Source organism: Cervus canadensis, chromosome 29 (genome assembly GCF_019320065.1).
Source record: "Cervus canadensis isolate Bull #8, Minnesota chromosome 29, ASM1932006v1, whole genome shotgun sequence".
NCBI lineage: Eukaryota > Metazoa > Chordata > Mammalia > Artiodactyla > Cervidae > Cervus > Cervus canadensis.
Genome location: NC_057414.1, coordinates 24,271,697 through 24,294,736, shown reverse-complemented (window position 1 = coordinate 24,294,736; position 23,040 = coordinate 24,271,697). Strand labels below are relative to the sequence as shown.

The 23,040-nt window shown below is 37.9% G+C and overlaps 1 protein-coding gene across 3 annotated transcripts in view; it reads left to right on the top strand.

Moving 5' to 3' along the window:
- LOC122430778 (L-lactate dehydrogenase C chain) overlaps positions 1-11,111 on the top strand; it is a 33,803-nt gene extending 22,692 nt beyond the window's left edge. For 2 of the 3 annotated variants that reach the window (XM_043451593.1, XM_043451594.1), the window contains 2 exons: positions 5,118-5,241; positions 10,834-11,111. In XM_043451593.1, the coding sequence (XP_043307528.1) occupies positions 5,118-5,241; positions 10,834-10,998 (289 nt within the window). In that variant the 3' untranslated portion in view covers positions 10,999-11,111. The remainder of the gene's footprint in view (positions 1-5,117; positions 5,242-10,833) is intronic. The other variant, XM_043451595.1, reaches the window with a different exon arrangement.
- The last annotated feature ends 11,929 nt before the right edge of the window (positions 11,112-23,040 follow it).

Below are 23,040 nucleotides of genomic sequence, written 5' to 3'. Positions count from 1 at the left end.
CTATTTCTTCCTTCAATATTTTCTCTATTTGCTTCATGTATTTTGATGGTCTGCTATTAGATGCATACATGTTTATATAATTGTTTTATTTTCTTGAACCTCTGGTTAGTATATAATATCATTTGTCTGTTGTAAACTCTTTGATTTAAAGTCTGTTTTGTCTGACCTTAGTATAGCCACCACCCTCTTTTGGTTACTATTTGTATAAAATATCTTTTAACTATTTGTTTCTTTGGTTTTACTTACTTTTAAATAAGTTTCATGTGATAGCTTGTACTTGGTTCATGTGTTTTTATCCATTCTGTCAATCTCTTTTGCTTGGAGAGTTTAATTCATTTACATTTAAAGTAGTTTCTGATGAGGAGTGGCTTCTGTCATTATGCTCTTTGTTTTCTATATACCTTAGAGCTTTTTGTTCCTCATTTCCTATATTACTGTTTCGTGTTTATTTTTCATAGCAGAATATTTAAATTTCTTTCTTATTTTCTTTTGTATATCCTACAGCTATTTATTATAGCTATTTTTATTCTGGTTGCCATGGGCGAGTACCTTTAGCACCCTAAAGTTATAATACTTTTAGTTGAATTTCTACCAGCTTAACTTCAGTAATGTACAAAACCTCTGCTTCATAGTTCCATCCTCACCCCTTTTGATTGTTAATGTCATAAAATTGCATCTTTATACACTGTTTGACCCAAAATAATTAATAATTATTAATAATTAACAATTAATTAATCAATAATAATTCATTAATTATTCTTTTAAATGCAGTTGTTTCTTAAATTTAAAAATGAGAGTTGCATACAAAGTCACAGTGATACTACCTTTTTGACCAGTTGTTCTTTTAAATGTATTAGTCTCTAAAATCATGCAGAAAACGAAAAGTGGAAGTAGAAACTATTGTTACCATATTACTAGCTTTTATAAATATCCATGCATTTACCTTTATTGAGATCTTTATTTTTTCACATGACTTAAAATTACTGTTTATTTCACCCTGCAGGACTGCCTTGAGTAATTCTTGCAGGGCAGGTTTAGTGGTGATGAACTCCCTTAGCTTTTGTTTCTTTCACAATGTCTTAATTTTTCCCTCACTTTTAAAAAATAGTTTTGCCAGATATAAGATTCTCGGTTGACATTTGTTTTCTTTTTTATCAGTTTAAATATATCTACCCACTACTTTCTGGCTTCCAAAGTTTCTGGTGAGAAATCAGCTGATGATCTTATTTTTCACTTTTCCTCAATCTTTTTTCTTTCTGTGTCTCAGGCTGTTATTTGCATTGTCCTATCTTTACGTTTGCTGATTCTGTTTTCTGACTGCTCAAATCTGTTGTTTAATCCATCTAGTGATTTCTTTTTTTCATTTCACTTATTATACTTTTCAACTCTAGGATTTGGGGCCTGGGGTTTATTTTTAGGTTTTATGTTTCTTTATTGGGATTTCCATGTTGTTCACTCATCATTTTCTTGACTTTCACTATAGCTTCCTTTAGTTTTTTGAGCATCTTTAAGACAGCTGTTTTAAAGTCTTTGTCCAGTATATCTACCATCAATTCCCCGCCGCCCCCTGCCCCCCACCAGGGACAGTTTCTGTTGATTTATTTTTTCCTTTGAATGGGCTGTACTTTGATGTATCTTTGTATACCTTGTGATTTTTTTGTTGTTGAAAACCAGATGTTTGAATCTAATAATGTGGCAACTTTAGAAATCAGAATGTATCCAGTCCCCAGGGTTTACTGAGTTTTTGTTCTTGTTGGTTATTGCTTTTGTTTTTTGATTGTTGAAAGCTGTTTCTGTGCCAAGGACCAGCCTGAGTTGTAATCTTATGGTCTTTGATGTTGTTTCTAAGCCTGTGCACATAGGTGGTTACTTTCTAATTTCCTCAAAATATGCAGTTGCTTTTGTATATTCTGGTCTTCAGTGTCTGGCTCCCAATGGGAAAAAAGAAATATTAAGGGAAGAGGAAAAGGGTACTTACTTGCTCTTTACATTCCCTAGAGGCCACCTTAGTCAAAAGGGGAGAAGCTTGCAACAGTTGTGGGGAAATGAAACAATAATGGCTTTGCCTTCTTTGTCTCCACCTCTGTTATCAGAAGCAGTAATCATTCATTAGAAAACATATCTCTGATATTTGAAGAAAATAGTTTTTCTCACAGGCTGTGCACAAGCTGCTTTGGGTACATGTGAACAGCCCCTACTGTGCTAAGAGCTGAAATTAACCACAATTTAATATACAAGCCTTCCCTTGGAAGTTTCAAGCTTGCAGAAGACTCCAGAGTTTCCCCAAAAGCTATATCAGACAGAGTCTGGCATTGCATTTATTGTCTAGGTGGAGAGATAGATTCCTGGTGCTTCCTACTCTGCATCTTCCTAGAAGCCTCCAGTACTTGCAGGTGGAAGTTGCTCAGTCGTGTCCAACTCTTTGTGACCCTGTGGACCGTAGCCCTCCAGGCTCCTCTGTCCATGGAATTCTCCAGGCAAGAATACTGGAGTGGGTAGCCATTCCCTTCTCCAGGGTATCTTCCCAACCCAGGGATCAAACCCAGGTCTCCCACACTGCAGGCAGAATCTTTACTATCTGAGCCACCTAGGTTTTTAAACTTAGACAACTGTTTTGTGAAAAAGCATACTCAAAGTCATCTTTCCAGATACTCCTACCTTTTCGGAAAAGATTCATACCTACAGTTAACCCTTTACCTTGATAGCTTGTCATGACCTGCATGGTTATCTTTGTGTTATATATTGCTCATAATTCTTATGACATATCCTAATATTTTATACATAGAAAAAAACAAGCTTTGTATACCTATAATCACCAGAATGTATAAGAGCAAATAGGTAACCAAAATCCCTCACCAGATGTTTTGATAATTCTTAATTAATTGGACTATCTTATTTTTCCCTTTTGTTTACCATCATTTGTACCTTATTAAAGTTATTTGATAGCTGCATTTAATTGTGTGTTCAGTTTCTCTGAACCAACCTTATTTCCTCTTCTGGTCAAACTATTTCCACATCAATTGGAAATTTCAGGTTAATATCCCAAAATATCTTTTCTTTGATGGTTGTTAGTGGTATGTTTCATTTTCTTAAATTTTCTTAAGAGGACCTACAAACATTTGTTATGCCATATAGCTTTGGATAAGAGATTAAATTAATGCCTACCAAATGAAACCTATGTTAATATTACAGAATCATTTCACATTACTCTCAGCAAAAATGTCCCTTTCCCCCATCTACTATATATTTCCCATTATAGGGGCTATTGGGAGCTGTTTCCCAATAAATGCAGGAATCTATCTGATCTGGCAGGACAACTATAACCCAGACACTAAGGAACGTGTTTTAGCCAAGATTGGTTTACAGATGTCATGGAGTAGCCGGTCTTTATAGGGATGTCACATTGTTGGACTTTTGTCTGTCCAGTCCCTGATAATTGTACTACAGGGACTGTTAGTTTCTTTTTCATTTGAAACACTGTTGCTATAAGGGAATAGTGATTAAGATCACATTTTCCACTGAAGTCCTGTGTGATTTGAATACCAAATACTGCAACACATTACAGATACTCATTCCAGTTAGTCCTTAACAATGCAGTGTCCAAAATTAAATTATTTACCCCTTTTTCATTTAGCAGAGGATCTATAGTTATAAAGACTCCTCGGGATACTGCTAGTACTTTCCTTAAAAACAACTCAACTCTTAATAGCCTCTAATTTTTCAGTGCCTAACTAACAATTGCAGGGAAGTGACAACATGATTCAATAGGATGTCCTTCCAATTTCTGAATGGAGCATTTACTTTACAATATGGGTCAGGTTTTGTCTTAAAATACCTGCCTTAAAACGGCTTTTTCTTGATTCTCCCTTTTATATCAGCAGTTTTAATTTCATTAGGATGATTAACAGCAACTAAAGAATTATGTTCTTAGCCATTTTCTTCTCAACCCTCTTCTCCAGATTCCACTATTAAGATTTGTTCTCAGTTACCTAAGGCATAGGTTTCTTTAACTCTAAACACCACCAGTCAGTCAGTCACTAGGCTAAATTTCCTTTCCTTTTTTTTTACTTACCCCACAGAGTCTTGGTTATATTGAGAGTCTGAAAGTTAGTCTTAATTTTGATACCAATCTTCATGGCCTCTAATAGTGCCCTGGTTTTGGATTGATAGTCAAATCACAGGACAGCACAATAAGTATAGTCCATGTTGAGCTGATCCATTTGCTACTGAGTGTGTTGTGTACAGTCCTGGAGCCTTGAAACTGTGCCTAGGTGTTTGCAAGAGCCCCTGATACAAATAATGATGCTGGACATTCTGCGTTTCTTGTCCTGGATCCTTTTCTCAAAAATATATAAAATCCGAGCTAAGTTAAAACCTCTTTGTCCTTTAAGTTTTAATGTCAATCCAAACTCAAGATTGCTATTGGTGGCAATGCAAAAATAAAATACCTATTTATTACAGAAAATTCATAAGCATAAAGAAGAGGTCACCTGTAAGCCTGTTACTCAAGAATAGTCATGTAATAATTTGCTAGATTGATATAATTCTAAAGTTCCTATAAAAATACATTATGTTTTTTACAAGCCTGAGATAAGAAATTATATAATATTTCGGATTATGCTATTTTCCTTTGAAAAAATATCAAAACATTTCCCCATGCTTTAATGTATTATTGATTTAATAATATATCCTTAGGGAAAATATGTAACTTATCTTATAATTATATAAAGTTTAAACTTACACTGACACCTTAACAATTTTATGTGGTCAGCAAGATATATATGCTAACTTTCAAGGTGATCAGATTCTATGTTTGGATATTTAAGCAAAAATACAAAAATTTGAAGCTAAGTTTCATTTCGAGTGTCATAAATGACCTAGTAGTCTACCTTTATGGTAAACAAAGGGTAAATTACTACTTACAGTGAATAATGAAGTTAATGAGAATAATATAGAAATTTTTATTGCCTATTCAGAGATAATTTCAAGAAGAGATCTCTAAGAAAATTTTAAGAGTGTTATTGACATGTAGGTTGCTTTAGAATGGATGCTTGAAAAATATGTTTTCTCTGAATCAATTCTCATGAATTTGATTTTCTTACTTTCCACAACTGTAGTGCCTATGAGATTATCAAGCTGAAGGGGTATACCTCTTGGGGTATTGGACTGTCTGTGACAGATCTGGTAAAATCAATTTTGAAAAATCTTAGGAGAGTGCATCCAGTTTCCACTATGGTGAAGGTAGGCTTAAATAGAATCTTCACTTATCATTCTTTTAATAACGCTGAGTCCTTACTATGTGCCAGGCATTACACAAAATGTTGAGAATATATTGGTGAACAAAATAGAGACCCTGACCTTACAGAGTTTAATGAAAGATAGCAACTTAATAAAACAGTTACCAAAGCAAATAATAACACATTTTGTTAAGTGCCATGATGACAAACTGTGAAGTTCTTAGAGTTTACAAGAAAAGAATTTAACTGCTCTGGGGAGGGGGCATTCTTGGTACAGGCAGGCAAGATTTTCTAAGGAAGTAAAATGTGACCTAATCTGAATAATGAGTAGGAGTTAATTTGGAAGGCTGGACTAATATTCCAAGCAGAGGGAGGAACACATGTGAAGGGGACCTGAGGTAGATATAAAAAGAGGGCACTTGAGAATCTGGAAGGAAAAAAAGGTCAGTTATTGAAATGCACAGAGCAAAGGGAACAAAGGGAGGTGTATGATAAGGCTAGGTGAAGTAGGCAGGGTTGGGCCACTGAAAGTCTTATAAATCTTATAAAGGGGTTTGGGTCCTTACCATAAGAGCTATGGAAATCCACCAAAGAAATTAAGAAAGGGACCGGTTTTACAATCTTTGTTTTTGTTGTTAAAAAGATTCCTGGGGTTGTGATGGACAGAACAGATTTGAAGGGGACAAGAGTATAGGTGAGTAAACTTGGGAAGAGGCTGTGTATTACAGAAAAAAGTAGTAGTAGAGATAAAGAGATAGGGACAAATTTGAGATACACTGTATTTAAGAGGTAAAATTCATAGGTTTTGGTAATGGAGTGAAGTTGAAAATGAGGGAGACAAAGGTCATTGTTAGGTTTTTGTTTTGCACAGTTAAATGGTAGTATAATCCACTGAGGGAGGGCATATTCAGAGAGAATCAGATTTGAAGATCATGTTTGCAATTAGGGAGAAATTGAATTTGAGGTGCCTTGGTAATGTCTGAGAGAAAATAGGCAGTTGGGTACAAGCTTCTGGAATTCATAAAAGAGTTTTGGGTTGCAGTTATAAATGTGAGCATCATCAGCATGAAAACAGTAAGCCACAGAAGCCAACTCAAACTAGCTTAAGCAAAAGAAGATATGTTGACTCGTGTAACTGAAATGCCAAGGAGGCCTGAACCACATGCTCAAATTGTATCATTAGAGCTATTTTTTTCTCTCCACAATCTTTGCTCATCTTTTCACTCTTGCTGGCGTTAATATCCTGTGGACATTTTTCATGGAGCAACAAAGATGGTTCCCATCAGCTGCATGCTTAGAGCCGATAGTATCAGTACCCTGCCTCTCCATTACCCATATTAATTTCTTGATAATTGGCCTTTTTGGGATCACGTGTCCATTCCCATGATACTTGTCAGTCAGGGAGAGGAAGTTACCGAAAGGAAAAAAGAGGTTCTGTCAAAAAAAAAGAGAAAGAGATACTTGACAGGCAAAGACAATAGATATCCCTTACACATAGTAACTGAAATCATGAATTTGAATGAGCTTGCCTGAGGAGAGAGTATAAAGTGACAAGACAGATTGAGTCTTGAGGAATTTCAGTTTTGAAAGCTGAGTTTATAGTGTGAGTCCACGAGGTGACTAAGTGGTGGCCAGAGTTAAAAGAGAAACCAAGAGAACACAAAATCATGGTAACCAAGTGAAAGGAGGGTACCTTAAAGATGAAGGATTGGTTTTCTGTTGTTGATTGATGTGAAGTCATGTAAAATGAGGGTTTGAAAATACCAGGAGGATAAAGTGACATATGTCATTGAAAGCCTTAGCAGGAGATGTTTAATAAAGTAATAGGAATGAAAAAGTCTAATTGGAGAACAGCAGGGTCATCTTAACTTCAGCAGTATTTACTTTCAGACCAGGTAATTCTTCATTGTTGGGGATGACCTTTGTGTTGTGGGATGTTAGCAGCATCCCTGGCCTGTACTCATTAGATGCCAGTACATACCAATTTTGACAATCAAAAATGTCTCCAGACATTACCAAATGTCCCTTGGGAAGCAAAATCATTTCCACCTGACAGAACCTTTTAAGTAGCTGGGGAAATTAAAGTCAGTGTGAAAGTCTCTCAGTCATATCCAACTCTTTGCGACCCCATAGACTGTAGCCCGCCAGGCTCCTCTGTCCATGAAATTCTCTAGGCAAGAATACTGGAGAGGGTAGCCATTCCTTTCTTCTGGGGATCTTCCTGACCCAGGGATTGAACCCAGATCTCCTGCATTGCAGGCAGGTTCTTCATCATCTGAGCTACTAGGGAAGCCCAAAAGCCAGTGTAAACAGCTCTTTTGAGGTAAGTGAGTGTGAAAATAGAGCAGTAATTGGGGAGGAAAATCAAGGCAAGGCAAGTTTTTTTCTTTTAAAAGGTAAGATGTAAAGAAGATATTGGGGATAGAAATAACAAGTAGAGAGGGTTAGTTAATAAGCAGAGCATTCGTGAAGGTATTAGCCCTAGGAAGGAGGAGGGACAGATATTTGTTTTAATAGGGGGTAACAAAGAAAACAGATAGTGAATCATAGATTTGTAAGTTTGGCATTGGAAGCATCTGATGATGTCTGTCTTTTTAATGAAAGGAGACAGTCATCTGCTGAAAGTCAAGGGAGATAGAAAAAAGTCAGATGTTTGAGAAGATTTGAAATTACTGTTGTAGATAATAAAAAACAGAAGTAAACAGAATCAAGGCAGAATTACTGTCAAGTGGACTCATTTGAAATTGATAAGCATTAATTTTAACATGTTAACAACTTTGTTGTGTCATTTTCTCTAGGGATCTGAGTGCAGGAATGGAGAAATAGATAGCTGAAGTCATTGGGGTTTGGGTTTTATTTCAGGAGTGTTAAAAGAGGGAGAGAGAGGAAGACAGAGATATAGATAGTTTTGGTTTCTACACATGCTAAAAATGAGTTTGACCTTCTACTAAAGGGTCACAGTCAAATTCAAGACCTTTGCCCTTATGTGTTATATACATACAAATGAACAAATTAAAAAAGAAAATGATTAATAAAGATTTAAGAAATATTTATAAAAGCTAAAAATTAAAATAGGCAAAGGGTCTTAGAGTATGGCAAAAGGGTTACAGAATGGACCCAAGAAATGAATCTTAAGTTGGAGGAATCTCATAACAAAGTTCAGAGTGGGATGCTTGGGGTGGGAAGAGAAGGTCTCGTGAACTAAAGAAAGAATACAAGAAATTGGAAAGAAAGGGAATTGGTTGATTTATCCACATGGACAATGACATCACCAAGGATAAGGGCAGAAGCTGAGAGGGAAGATTATTAGGTGTTAGAGTCTTTTATGGATAACAGGAATACTCAATAGGTTTGGAGATGGTGATTAGAAAGAAAGAGCTAAATAAGATGAGCCTCAAAAAATAGGGGGAATTTTTTTTAAGAGGGCAAGGGATTAATAATTTGGAAGAGACAGTGAGGAGTATTCAGTTGATTTCACATACTGTTCCTGACTAAGCAATTACCTCTAGAGGGCTCCTGAAGAAGAGTTAGGTATCAAATGAAGGCTCCTCAAAAAGACATTGAGTAATATGGGAATTTCTTAGTCATTACTGAACAAATCAATAGATGAGTTGTATTTTATAGGAAATACTTAAACATTTGACATTAAGAACAGAATCATTTGTATGCTGTTATTCTTTTTTCCCAGTTCATTTTTATTACTTCACATTTTCAGCAAATAAAGTTGGCAATAGTTTATTTAATATTACTATATTAACTTGATTTTTTGTCAATAAATAGAGAATTCTCTTTAAATAGCCATTTCCTCATTTCATGGCCAGTCTAGGAGAAAAGGAAGCAAATTTCAGTGCATCCAGGGGTCATATTGCCAGCCAGGCATGACGCTTAAAGGGAAAGAGGGTAGGCTGAGGGGCTGGCAGCAGGTCATGGTCAGCACGCAGGGATAGGTCACGGTAGGGCCCTTGTTTCCAGTCCATCCAGCAGCCCCTAAGTGGGATGGACATGCATTTCCAGTTCTAAGAAGGCCCTTCTAGTAGGAAGAGATACAGTGAAAGGAGAGGGAACAAATTCCTGAATCACTAGCAGGGGAGGAGAGTGGCTTCTGCGCCAGCCACACTAGCCTTGTTACTGATGCCACTCAGCCAACCCCTGCGGCTCATGTTCAAGCTCCAGAAGGCATTGTGCTACACAGAGGTAGCACCAGAAGGACCAAGGACAGGAGAGGGGAGTGGGAGGAGGTAAGTGTGACTGGAGCTGGAATGTGACTGGGAAGGGAATGTGCGCTGATAGTCTGGTGGGTCAATGGCCTTCCGTGGCTAGGCTTAGACCAGAGTGAAGTGAATGTCAGTAGAGCCTGGTAGGGAACCCTGCTAGGAGAAGACATCTAACTAGTCTGAGGAAATCGTGAGGTTGAGTATCAAGTGGCTACCAAAGTGAGGCAGTTGGACTGCAGTGGAGGAGATGGATAGGGAGTCCTTCTGTGGACCACTAGAATAAAACAGGAACAGTGAGCTCCTGAGGGGAGCCCCAGAGATGGTGAGAGGGAGACTTGGTTGAGTAGTGCCAGTGGACTGTGAACTATCAGGGGAAGCTGGGAGGCACCACTCCAGAGTCAAGGAGCCTTCCCCTTGCTCGGTGCTAGTTCCTGGCAACTTTACAGTCAGATCTGGAGGAAGAACAAGACTTTCCCAATGCTGCCTCCAACCCCACGTTCAACCCCAAGGGGTGAGGTAGGAGAATGCAATGGGAAGTGGGAGGCAGAGAGGTGTGAGAGATCTACTGAGTCTTCTTATCTTCCAGGGAGGAGGTGGAGGCTGGTGTGTGGTCATGTAGGCATTGTGTGAGTTACCCAGGTTGTAGTAGGCTCCAGCAGCTGCCTCTGTGGCCTTGGCTTTAGCTCCAGGGTTGGAGGGAACATCAGGGTTGCTGATGGAAGGTTCCATGGCCCCAGGATAGGGGGGTGGCCATGGCTGCACCTATTCCCTGGCCCTGTCCATAATGGAAGGACCTGGATAAAAATCCAGTGCCAGCCAAGAGGGCAGGGGTGCCTTCCGTGAGTGACTGGCAGGGAAATTACATAAACCTTGCTGGGCATGTGAGAGGACCTTGTAACCTTAGGCTCTACCTCTGGAAACTTGAGAAGCCACCTGTTAGCACCTGTTGTTCAAACTTAATGGCATCCCCTGGTGTAGAGATTATGCAGAGCAGAGCCTTTCGAGCTACTTCCTACTTCACTGTTCTCTTATTTTACGCCAAAAAACAAACACAGGCTGCTTGATCTCACAGGCTGCATAGTCCTTCATCAGACTGCATGACGTCCTTTCCCTTAGACAGAAATATGACAGAGGTTAGGGGTAAAGTAGACAATGCCTTTCTTGGTTCCTTTGAAGTCCTCTGGGATGTTCTTCGTGTCATTAAACACAAGTTCATACATGGTCATTAGACATTAGGATGCGTTTGGTGGTGGTCTCTCCACGGCCCTCAGTGATTCTTCTTGAGTTCCATATTCTCTCTGTATATTCTAATTCTGAAGCTCTCTTGCATAGCAGCTTTTCCATATCACATTACTGAATAATAACCTAATTTTGCCTTTTAGGGCTCATATGGAATAAAAGAAGAAATCTTTCTCAGTATCCCTTGTGTCTTGGGACGAAATGGTGTCTCAGATGTTGTGAAAGTTAACTTGAATTCTGAGGAGGAGGCCCTTTTAAAGAAGAGTGCAAGCACACTTTGGAATGTCCAAAAAGACCTGAGATTTTAAAACTTTTTAATGTTCCATGTTTTTGAGAACAGAAGATAGTAGACTGTATGTTTTATATTTTGAAAGTATTCTCACCTGATCTGTAAAAAATAAAAAGAACATTGGACCTATGACATAACTCCAGTCTCTCAAGACTAGAAAAAGGAAATGGTAAAGGAATTTCTCCCCTTTAGGAATCTCTTATAGCTCTATTCTAATGGGCTCAACCTGTACAAATGTAACTTATACTTCCAGCGTATGTCATATATGTAAAAGTTGGCTTCAGGTTTATTAGAATATGTATAATAATCCATTTATACAGAACTTATGATTCTTCTCATAAAACAGTGGGATTTCTAGTATTGAAATTTCATCTTGTGCTTTCTTCCATTAGGGCATCAGCCTATTTACTTTATATTGCTTCAGTAACTTCATGCATTTACATATAATCATTACAATTAATATCAATGTATATAAGAATGAAAATAGAAATAAAACTTTATGGCATAAAAAAATTAAATGAAGTATCTTCACCCTCCAAGTATTATACCAATTAATATAAACTCAAATAGTTGATTTGGTCCCACTGTTGAAATACCACACAGGGAGTTTAGACCAGGTTATTAATTTAGCAAACTACTACTCTGCTTGCTGTATTATGGTTATGAGGTCAGTATGACATGATTTCCACCTTCAAGTATCTCACAGTGAGTATTTAGGGTACCTCATCTAACTGCTTGGAGAAGGAAATGGCAGCCCACTCCAGCATTCTTGCCTGGAGAATCCCATGGATGGAGGAGCCTGGGGGGCTACAGTCCGTGGGTCGCAAAGAGTCGGACACGACTAAGCAATTAAACCACCACCACCATCTAACTGGTTATTGATGGATGCTTGAAACAGTCAATTGGTAGCTCCTTCTTGGTGTCCAATGTTAGGAATACACATGCTTCATACAAAAATATATATTTCCTTGATTTCCAAAAAGAATTTAAGGCAGCTATAGGAAATAGACAATGAAACAAAAACTGACAAATTAGGACCAAGGTAATTTATAAATTAGACTAGGACAGGACCAGTGAGAAAATCAGAAGGCATATATACAGGCCCTGAGGACTTACATGGCTCTAGTGGAGGCAAACCCATTTGGTCAGAGAGTTATGGTTCACTCTCTTGTTATTCTTGATATTTGATAGCTTTCAGTCATCTACTACTGAATATGGTTAGTTTGCCATTATTTTGTTCTCTGTCCTTTTTTTTCCACCTCTTCCCTTGAATGTACAAAATATGGTCATGAGTGAGAGTTTCATTACGATGGGGAGGAGGGGAGTCTAATGTGGGTTTTGTCTTTTTTTAAAGTTCCTCTTATATACCAAATTAAAACTTCATTTTAGGAAAACCTTGCAGAGATCAAAAAGGCTGCAGTGTACTTTCTACAGGGAATATTCTAGGGAATAAAATTGCTCTACATTGTGTGTTCTCAACTGGACCATTGTCCCAAGGGGTGAAAATTGGTTCTTGGGTGGGAGGTGGGTGAAAAAAATCTTTGATGTTACAAAGGTTTGAATCGCCAAAGCTCAATCCTACCAGACAAAAACCTCATTCTGTAATATTTAATTTGATGATGTGGGGACGGGTGAGGGAGCTGAACAATTAGGGATAATGTCTGAAAAAGCTTTTGAAGGAAAGATAATGAAAAAGGTTGAGAAACACTGCTCTACATTTTGTAAAAGAATTTGTCAGATGTGTATTATGTTTAGGATTCATAAGTGAGTAGAAAACAGTCGAGTAGAATGTGGTGGGAGAAGTAAGGAATGAGAGGGGGATTTTATTAGATTCTACATTTAGCAGACTTCATAAATAATGAGTTGTAGAAATGGTTATCAGTTGTGTCTATGGTTACCATTTAACACGGCCCTGATCAAAGTCTTAGCTTTGCATCTCATTTAAAAAATCTCTTGCATAGAGGGTTTAAAATTTTTTTCTACTTCACTTTGGCTCATATTTGTGGGTGGTAAAAAAGTAGCCCTGAGGTTCTCCCACAGCCCTGGTGAAAAATTCCCAGTGAAAAAGTGAAAGTGACAGTGTTAGTCTCTCAGTTGTGACTCTTTGTGATCCCATGGACTGCAGCCCGCCAGGCTCCTCTGTCCATGGGATTCTCCAGGCAAGAATACTGGAGTGGGTAGCCATTCCATTCTCCAGGGGAACTTTCTGAATCAAGAATCAAAAAGCCCTTATCCTATATATTTAGACAAGGTTCGTTAAAAATAAATTTATCTGGGCTCCCCTGTGGATGGATTCTGGGCGAGGAGTAATCTGTTTGATGGCTGAGGCCTTTTAGTTCAGCGTGCCTGCTTCACCCTGTGCGCTTGCCCAGTGAGCCTCTGAAGCCCGCCAGCCAGAAACAGCAGCCTGCAGCGGGCGCGCAGGTGACAGGCAGCGGGCGCGCTGCCTCAGAGCCGAGTGTCTCAGCGCCTGCTCCAGTTGTCCTCAGCCCCGTGAGGTGTGCACGGGCTGGGCGCCACCTCACGCAGCCTCAGCAGCCAGTGGCTGTCCTCCTTAGAGCTTCAGCCAGCTTCCTCCATCTTCCTCTTCCTCTTGCATGGGCAGCCTGAGTTGGGCTGCGGGAGTCGTGTGCACCTGTGGGAGGATGGGAGGGCTGTGGGAGTGAGTTTCTGTTTCCTGGCGTTGCCTCCGTGTTCCCTGCGGGCTGTTGGTGTGCCTGCCACTCAGCTCTGCATCCATCTGAAGGTGGGCCAAGGTACTGTGCGCCTGGACCTTCTGGCCTGGGGCCTGTGGACTCCCCATAGATGCTGGGCTCCAGCCTGGAGCTAAGAGCTGGGGAGGGCAAATGGGAGGAAGAGCTTTCCCAGTGGTAAAAGAGCTTTCCCAGTGCTCATTTTTGGTGGAGCAGCCCCTTTTCCTTCCTTCACTCCCTCTTAACTCCTCTTTACTGCACCTTTTTCCTCCTCCTCCACTTGGTTTGTCTTCTGGATCATTCCCTAAGTGTCTGCAGCACCTCCTTCCCCACTAGCGCCCAGGAGTTCTGTATATGCCCCCTCTCACTACAGACCAATTCCAAATCAGAAGAGGCTTTGCAGTTTTTCCTCAGGATGGCCACCATCAAGTGTGAACTTCAGAAGAGGAAGAGCTTCGCTATAGGAAGTGGATTGGTTGCCACGGCCCGTGCAGTCAGCATCTTACTAAAAGTAAGCTGTACACCGTTCTCAACAAGTCAGTTGCAGTCAGCCTCTTAAGGAGAAAAAAATTAAGCTTAGGGGATCATCTGTAAGCTAATACATGATAGTAGAAATTAGCTATGCCAGAGAGCCATTTGAGTATGTTGCCTTTAAAGAGAAAGTTTTTTTACCTGCCTGTGCTGCCTTGCCCCGTGGCTGCTTCCTAGCACAGTCAGCTGCAGCCCCAGGAAAGCAGCTGTTGTTCAAGAGCAGTCAGTTGCTTGCTGCTTTAGCTCTGAACAAGTCTGTCAGGTGCTTGGACACATTTAAGAAGCAGGTAGGTATATGGCATTTTCAGAAGTGGTAAGGTCCTCAAGTGAGTTAATTACATCAGGAAAATAACTCAATTTTTGACAGATTATGAACAAACCAGAAAACTTCTCTTCATGTACTTTATTCTTCTAGAATAAAATAAATACATGCCAAAAATTTTCTTTAATCACTTAACAAGCCTAACCTTGACTCAAGCAGTGAAGCCTGTAAACATAAGTGAAAAATAAAAAACAGTGTCATTTATAGCCTGTCAATCTCTTATTGTCTTCCAGCAACAACCTGGTGGAGAATTATTATCCTCATGCCTGCAAATGATGGAGGGTGTTTTTGTTAAGGCTGTCAGAACACAATTATGACATATAGTCCAAAGAATGAAGTCACCTCCTTATCATGTTAATTAATTGTTCTCTTTTGAAGATCTGTTGTGTTGACTAATTGAACAATAATCCAAGTAGAGTGTCCCAGAAAAACCACTTGAGCTCCCTCTTTAGAATCTGGCTGGTGGCTCTGAGATTACCAAAGGCCCTGACTTGCCCTGATTTGTGTTCTGTTTTAGAGGACGTTTTCCTTCCTAGTGGGCTGGAAACAACCTGGGGTTGTATTTTTTTGGCCAGGGCCTTTAGAACAGTAGTGTTCCAGCGAAGTACTGGATACTTATTTATGTAAGAAAAAAAAAAAAAAAAAATATATATATATATATATATATATATGTTTCAATGCTATTCTCTCAGATCATCCTACCCTTGCCTTCTCCCATAGAGTCCAAAAGTCTGTTCTATACATCTGTGTCTTTTTCTGTTTTGCATATAGGGTTATCATTACCATCTTTCTAAATTCCATATATATGCGTTAGTATACTGTATTGGTGTTTATCTTTCTGACTTACTTCACTCTGTATAATGGCTTGTTTCATCCATCTCATTAGAACTGATTCAAATTTATTCTTTTTAATGGCTGAGTAATATTCCATTGTGTATATGTACCATAGCTTTCTTATCCATTCATCTGCTGATGGCATCTAGGTTGCTTCCATGCCAGTCCAAGTTGGATGCATGAGACAAGTGCTCAGGGCTGGTGCACTGGGATGACCCAGAGGGATGGGATGGGGAGGGAGGTGGGAAGGGGGTTCAGGATGGGGAACACATGTAAATCCATGACTGATTCATGTCAATGTATGGCAAAAACCACTATGATATTGTAAAGTAATTAGCCTCCAACTAATAAAAATAAATAATAAAAAAAACCAGTAATATCCTTCAGAAATTTTGAACTACTTTGTAACTACGTGACTTAACCTGGTGATAAAAGCAGTTATTAAAAGTCTGCCTCCCCTCCCCCTTCTCCAGATAAGTTATGTGCTCTGAGCTCTGGCGGGTCAGACGGTAAAGACTCCATCGGCAATGCAGGAGACCTGGGTTCAATCCCTGGGTTGGGAAGGTCCCCTTGAGAAGGGAAAGGCTACCCACTCCAGTAATCTGGCCTGGAGAATTCCATGGACAGAGGAGCCTGCCAGGCTACAGTCCATGGGGTTGCAGAGTTGGACACGACTAAGCGACTTTTATTCATTCATTCCGTGCCGTTGGGTTAAGCAGACTTTCCTCAGGTGGAGGCAAGTCCGCTGCATGTGGTTGTGCAGGTTGTATCTAGTTCAAGAGGTGAGTGGGGGCCTATCCAGCCCCTGTTGGCTTACCCCAGAGGAACAGGTGCTGTTTGCTAATTGTTCCATCCACAGGGGGGCTGCTTTTTCTAGTTCTTACGATGGTATCCTCTGTGTTACAAACATCTCTATGTGAAAGCATGTTGATATTTCACTTTCACTCATGTAGTAATAGTATGAGGTACCCCTCTGCTTGACCAGGAAACTCAGCTCCCTAGAACAACTGGAGAAATAGGTAGCAGAAAAAGTGTGCAAACTGTCAGTTGACCACTGTGTCCTTTTGACATACCTCCAGTCAACGTAGAATTTTTGTTTTGAGCACTTCCTTAGTTTTTGGCAGGTAAGATGTCTCAGCTTCTTCATCTCATATATTTCCTGCCTCAATCATAAATCAGCCTTTTTTTTCAGGGAGCCTGATTCCTTTTAAGAGTATGATATTATAATCTGAGTGCTAGGTGTGCTCATTGCTACACAGAGCATTTTAAAAACTATGTTTCAAAGGTAGTTTTGTCAATTCTGCTCCATGCTACTACAGTCTCTGTACTAATTCAAGCGGATCTAGAAAGCCCCTGCATCTCATGAAGCAACAACCTTTTCCTGGTGATACAGTTTCAACTTCTAGGCTAGTAAGTTATAGTCTAGTTTAAAGTGCTTAACTTTGAAGTTCCACTCATTAGGATACAGGAAAAAGATCCAACAGTATAAGTTGGACATGTACTTTAATTATGGATATTTGATCACTTATTTCTAAGAACTAGCTCAAATCATTAGTGTTTTTTTTTCAGCACAAACTTTAATGATATATGTTAAAGATAATATGTAGTTATCTACATTAGTTTTCAAAAGGTAATACATTCACAAGGTTAAAAAATAAAACTAATATAAAAAGATATACATATGTCATACTTTCATTCTGTTTCCATCTAACCTTTCCCCTAAATTCCGCTTTAGGAAACCATTTGTCAATTTCCTGTATATCTTCTAGAGTTTCTTCTGCAAATACAAATATATAATTTCCCACCTTTATTACATACACTGTAGCATGCTAGAAATATATAGTCCTGATTCCTTTTTGCAAGTAACATTGCCTGATTGAAGAACTATAAAGTTTTAAAGTAGGAAAGGGCCCTATATTTTAATCTATTTATTCAGAAAACTTACTGAGCTTCTGTGCCAGGGAAACGCTAAGCACCAGATGAGTGAAAATGAGTGACTTCCTCTTCTCTAGGAAGATGCCATTAATTTTCTCTATCGACTTTCTATTTTTTTACTTCCATTCTAGCCTTTTCTATTTCTTGTTTTCTTTGCATTTAGGCTGCTCTTCTTTTTCTTGTTTCTTAAGATAGTTATTGTTTTAAGATCTTTCCTGTTTTCTGTTAGGCATTTGCAGGCATTTCTAAAATTAACTTATTTGGCTGCGCCAGGTCTTAGTTGTGGCGTGCAGAATCTTCAATCTTTGTTATGGCCAGCAGCTCTTAGCTGCAGCACCTGGGATCTAGTTCTCCAACCAGGGATCAAACCTGGGCCCCTTGCACTGGAGCACAGTCTTAGCCACTGGACCACCAGTGAAGTCCCAGCAGGCACTGATTTTTTCCCTTTAAGCACTGTGTAAGCTGCACCCCATAAATTTTGGTATGTTGTTTTTGTTTTCATTTGTTTCGGACATTTCTAAATTTATCTTACAATTTCTTTTTTGAGGAACAGGATTAAGTTTTTTATTTGTCATTTCTTAAATTTGAAATACTCCTTGATGACATCCTTGGCCTGAGATTCTTTGCCACAGTTCTTAACTATCACCACTTCAACGAAGCTCTTTATAGACTTTTTTCTTCTCTATTAATTTTATAGAGGCTATCCGTTACCCTAGTTTCTTGTTTTCATCAAATTAGGTTGCTTTGATGTTCAACTCAGAGGTCCTCCACCTATTTGACATATATAGACTCATAATTGGATGCAAACAAGTAAAGATGGGTTTAGTGCTTTTCAAAGGCTTTGGAACATAGTACTCAAAAAAAGGTGTCTCTTTTAGAAAGCAACATAGATCTCATTTTATGCAGTGTGAAAATCTCTGCGTTTTGAATGGCTTGTTTATTCACATTTAATGTTATTGTAATGTTTGGATTTATGCCTGCCATTTTGCTATTTTTCTATGTCTTGTGTCTTCTGTTTCTTGGTTTGTCCTTTACTTTTTTTTTTTTTGCCTTAAGCAGATAGTTTCTAAAGTTCCATTTTAATTATTTGTTGTTTAGATGCTAAGTTGTGTCTGACTCTGCGACTCCGTGGACTGCAGTGCGTCAGGCTTCCCTGCTCTTCCCTATCTCCCAGAGTTTGCTCAAACTCATGTCCATTGAGTTGGTGATGCCATCCAGCCATCTCATCCTGTTGCCCCCTTCTCCTCTTGCCCTATCTTTCCTAGCATCAGGATCTTTTCCAGTGAGTCGTCCCTTCTTATCAGGTGGCCAGAGTATTGGAGTTTTAGCTTCAACATCAGTCCTTCCAGTGAATATTGAGGATTGACTGGTTTGATCTCCTTGCAGTCCAAGGGACTCTCAAGAGTCTTCTCCAACAGCACAGTTCAAAAACGTCAGTTCTTCAGTGCTCAGACTCTCACATCCATACATGAGTACTGGAAAAACCATAGCTTTGACTAGATGGACCTTTGTTGGCAAATTAATGTCTGTGCTTTTTAATATGCTGTCTAGGCTTGTCATAGCTTTCCTTCCAAGGAGCAAGTGTCTTTTAATTTCATGGCTGTAGTCACCATCCACAGTGATTTTGGAGCCCAAGAAAATAAAATCTGTTAACTGTTTCTACTTTTCCCCTTCTATTTGCCATGAAGTGATGGGACTGGGTGCCATTGTCTTAATTTTTTGAATGTTGAGTTTTATGCCAGCTTTTTCACTCTCCTCTTTCACCTTCATAAAAAAGCTTTTTAGTTCCTCTTTGCTTTCTGCGATTAGAATGGTATCATTTGCATATCTGAGGTTGTTGATATTTCTCCCGGCAATCTTAATTCCAGCTTGTGATTCATCCAGCCCAGCATTTCACATGATGTACTCTGCATATATGCAAAGTTAAATAAGCAGAGTGACAATATATTTAATACATTTTAAATTATGTTTTTTGAGGGTCTTTTTTCTTTAGGGTTTTCTATTGTGGTTATAATATCAGCTTAAAGTTCCAAGACATACTTCATAATTTTGCACACTTAATTCTAATAAAATACAGAAACTTTGCTCCATTATAGCTGCAGTCTCTCACCACTTATGTGTAGTTTTATATGTCTATGTGTATTAAAAATGTAATAATAAAGTGTTATAATTGCTTTATATAATCATCTTTTGTAGAAGCTAATAGAAAAAATATAAAGTTTTTTTTTATATTAACCTTATTTTTCATTTTTTGGTATTCATTTCTTTATCTAGATATGAGTTACTGTCTGGTGTCACTTCCGTGCTCCACTAGTGTCTTTCCCGTCCCCCTTTGGATTGCTCTTGTCAGATACCTTCTGTATCTTGTAGGCCCAAAAATAAATTTTATAATTTTATGCAGCATATGTTTTAAATAAAAGAAGTGTGTGTATACATTTTCTGCTAGACACATCTACCACCTCCAGATAAGGCCTTTTTTCTATATTTTATAAGACCTTTATCTTTTTCCTGTACTATTGCATTGGCTATAGGAACTCCAGTAAAATGTTACATAGAAACAGTGATAGTGGGTATCTTTGTCTTGTTTTGGCTGCAATGGAAATCCTTCTAGTTTTTCTTCATTATTTGTGATGTTTGTTTTGGATTTTTGATACCTTTTCAGGTTGTTTCCTTTTCTTCCTAGATTGTTGAATTTTACTTTTATTAAACTCTTAATTCATTTGGAATTTCATCAGGTTTTTCTACAACTCAAATGATCTTTTTCTTTAAATCTCACATGGTGTGATGTATTAATAGACTTTCTGATATTGAACCATCTTTGCATTTCTGGGTAAAGCGTTCTTGGTCATGAACTATTTTTCAAAAACCCTACTTATTTGTAATATTTTATTTAGTATGTGTGTATCTGTGTAAATAAGATTTACTATTTTTCATGTGCTCTTTGCTCAGTTTTGGTAGCAAGGTTTTACTATGTCCCCACCAAAATTTTTTCCTATTATCTAATCAAATAGGTTGCCTGAGATAAGCATGAACTGTTCTTGAAATTTTGATAAAACATTTCAAAGGGCAAGGGGCTAGATTTTTGATAAAACTTCATCAATGTAATTTGTTGAGATTTTCCATTCTTAAGTCATTTGAGGTTATTTTTTGAGTTGTCCCTTTCATCCAAGGTTTAAAATATATTGGCATGTGTTTTATGAGTTTTTAAACCTCTACTGTATCTGTGCTTACCTCTTCTGTTTCCTATTGGGGATGTTGTGCCCTAGTTTTGCTAGTTGTTTTTTAATTTATTAGTCCTCCTCTCCCCAAGAATTAGCTATTTTATTGATACTGGTGTTTTTAATCTTACCACTTTCTGCTCATTTTTAAAAGCTTCCTTTTACTTTATGATTAATACTCTTATCCTTGATCTTTCTTGTTTAAATAATGCATTTAAGAATATAAACTTTAACAGTACCACATTTTGTTTTGTGGTACTTTTACTGTCAATTATAAATATTTTGTAATTCCTAGTTTTATTTTCTCTTTAATTCAGTGAGTCATTTGAGTATGCTTTTAGCCTTGAAACATTTTTAAATGTGTTATATTGTGGTTGATTCTAACTTAGCTGAATTGAGATCACAGAAATGTGGGTTAACATTCACCCTCTGAAATCTGTTAAGGCTTACTTACATTTTGACAATCTTTATAAATGTTCCTTATGTATTTGGGGAAGGGGGATGGACTTAATTAGATGATCTTTCTGTATCCATTCACACTTACTGACTTTACTATTTAGTATTACTAAATTACTAATTTTTAATGATCTATCAACCTCTAATAAAAGTAGTTGATCAAATCCACTTAGCATTTCCTAGTTTTTTTTCCAATATATTTTGAGGGCATTTCATGAGTTGTGTCTTGGTTCACTATTATTATATACTGTTGGATTGTTTCATATACTGTTACATAGTACCCTTCCTTATTAATACTTTTTTATTGTTGAAAATTCTGTTTTCCATTACTATATCTCCACTAACCTTCTGGCTAATAATTACCACTTTTTAAACTCAAGAAGAAAAAAATTCTGATAAAATAGTTTAAAACATCAGACTATGTCCGATTTTTTTCCTTGTGTAAGTGGGACTAAGGCCTGATTTATGTTTTACCTGACAGTTATATTCCATGTTTAGTTGCTTCTCTGTTTCCCTTTTAGCTAAGCTTTTGATCTAAATGGATTATTGTTTGAGAAAAATTATTTCAAAGACTTGATAATGGAATATTATTTCTTAAATGTTTTATGGAATGAATCAATGTTTTTGAACAATAGTCTAGGTGGAGTAGCAACAAAAGTTTTTCATAATTTATTCTTATTGGGTAAATATTATTGAAACTATGGGTACACAGCTGGAGCTGGACAGAGAACTATGTTTTTTTCCTCCATGAAACATCAGACTTACCAGTTTTAATTTACATATGTGTAAAAAAGTTTATCATTTAAGATGAGAACTTTTTCTGACTTCAATTTTTTTTCTGTCAGTGGCTATCTTAACTTTGTAGCATGGAAGTTAAGAGCATTTCCCCCAAAACTGTTGCTATTGGGAGCAGCTTGTCACTAACCAGTAATCTGGCCACTGCTCCTGCTCCTTTGTTTCTCGACTGGGCAGAGGCTTGGTGTCCAGTCTGAAAGCCGTTGTGGTTTTTGACCTTTTAGAGCACAGAGACTGGAGTGGTAAGCCCAAAAATGCCCCTGAGCCATGCACACACACTGAAATATATTTAGACTATATTGATCACATATTTAATCACAAAATAACTCTTGAGTGGGGAAAAAGGACTTTTGTTCTACTTTAGGCCCTTTTAGTAGTATTTAAAATTTTAGCAAATTATTTTTATAATAACTTACCAGAAATACAGGTTTGAAAAAAATGAGAATGTTACTATAATCCTGCGTATGTATGATTAAGAGTATAAGGCTTTCTTATTAACACAGCATGAAGTAATAAAATGTAGTTTATAGTTAACTTGGGATACTCTAGCTCAGAAAGATCAGAATAATTCAGTTAACATGAATTCTATTTACTGGAGAAAATTAAAGGGAAGAGGAGGAAGGGGTGCTAATATGATAGCAGTCCTTATTACCATCTTAGTTTCTTCTGGCTAAGGACCCTTGAAATCTAATACAAACCCTGGCTATGGAAAAGACTTGAAGTGATAAAAGGTAAAACTTAACTTATAGTTGGCAATTTCAAACTGTCTCTTTCTTGTTTGGTGTATCTCTGCCAAGAAGATCAAATTATGGGCTCCATCCCTGAAGATTTACATTTAGCTGATGTGGGATAGGGCTAAGCATCTGAATTTGTTAAAGTCTTGGTAAAAATTCCTAGTTGTAAACCTCTCAGGGCAATTACAACAGTTTTGCTCAGGTTTTTTTTAAAAAAGCAAAACACTTGTTATATAACACTATGTAATAAATCGATCTGGGGTATCTTTTCCTTAGTTTCTGTGTGGGTTGGAGTGAACATTGCTGGGGTCTCTCTGAAGGATCTAAACTCAGATAAAGGAACTGATAAAGATCTGAGTAGTGGGGAAATGTCCACAAAGTGGTTGCCAGGGCAATATGTTCCTTTTGCATCTTCAGTACCTTGGAAGTTAGCTGTAAGGCTGAATTGTGCCAGAGGGATGAGACTTGGGTCCCTTAAGTACATGTTGTTGTGTCTCCGATACTCTTCTTTCATTAGCACTTTTTATTTTTGTGTGATCATAT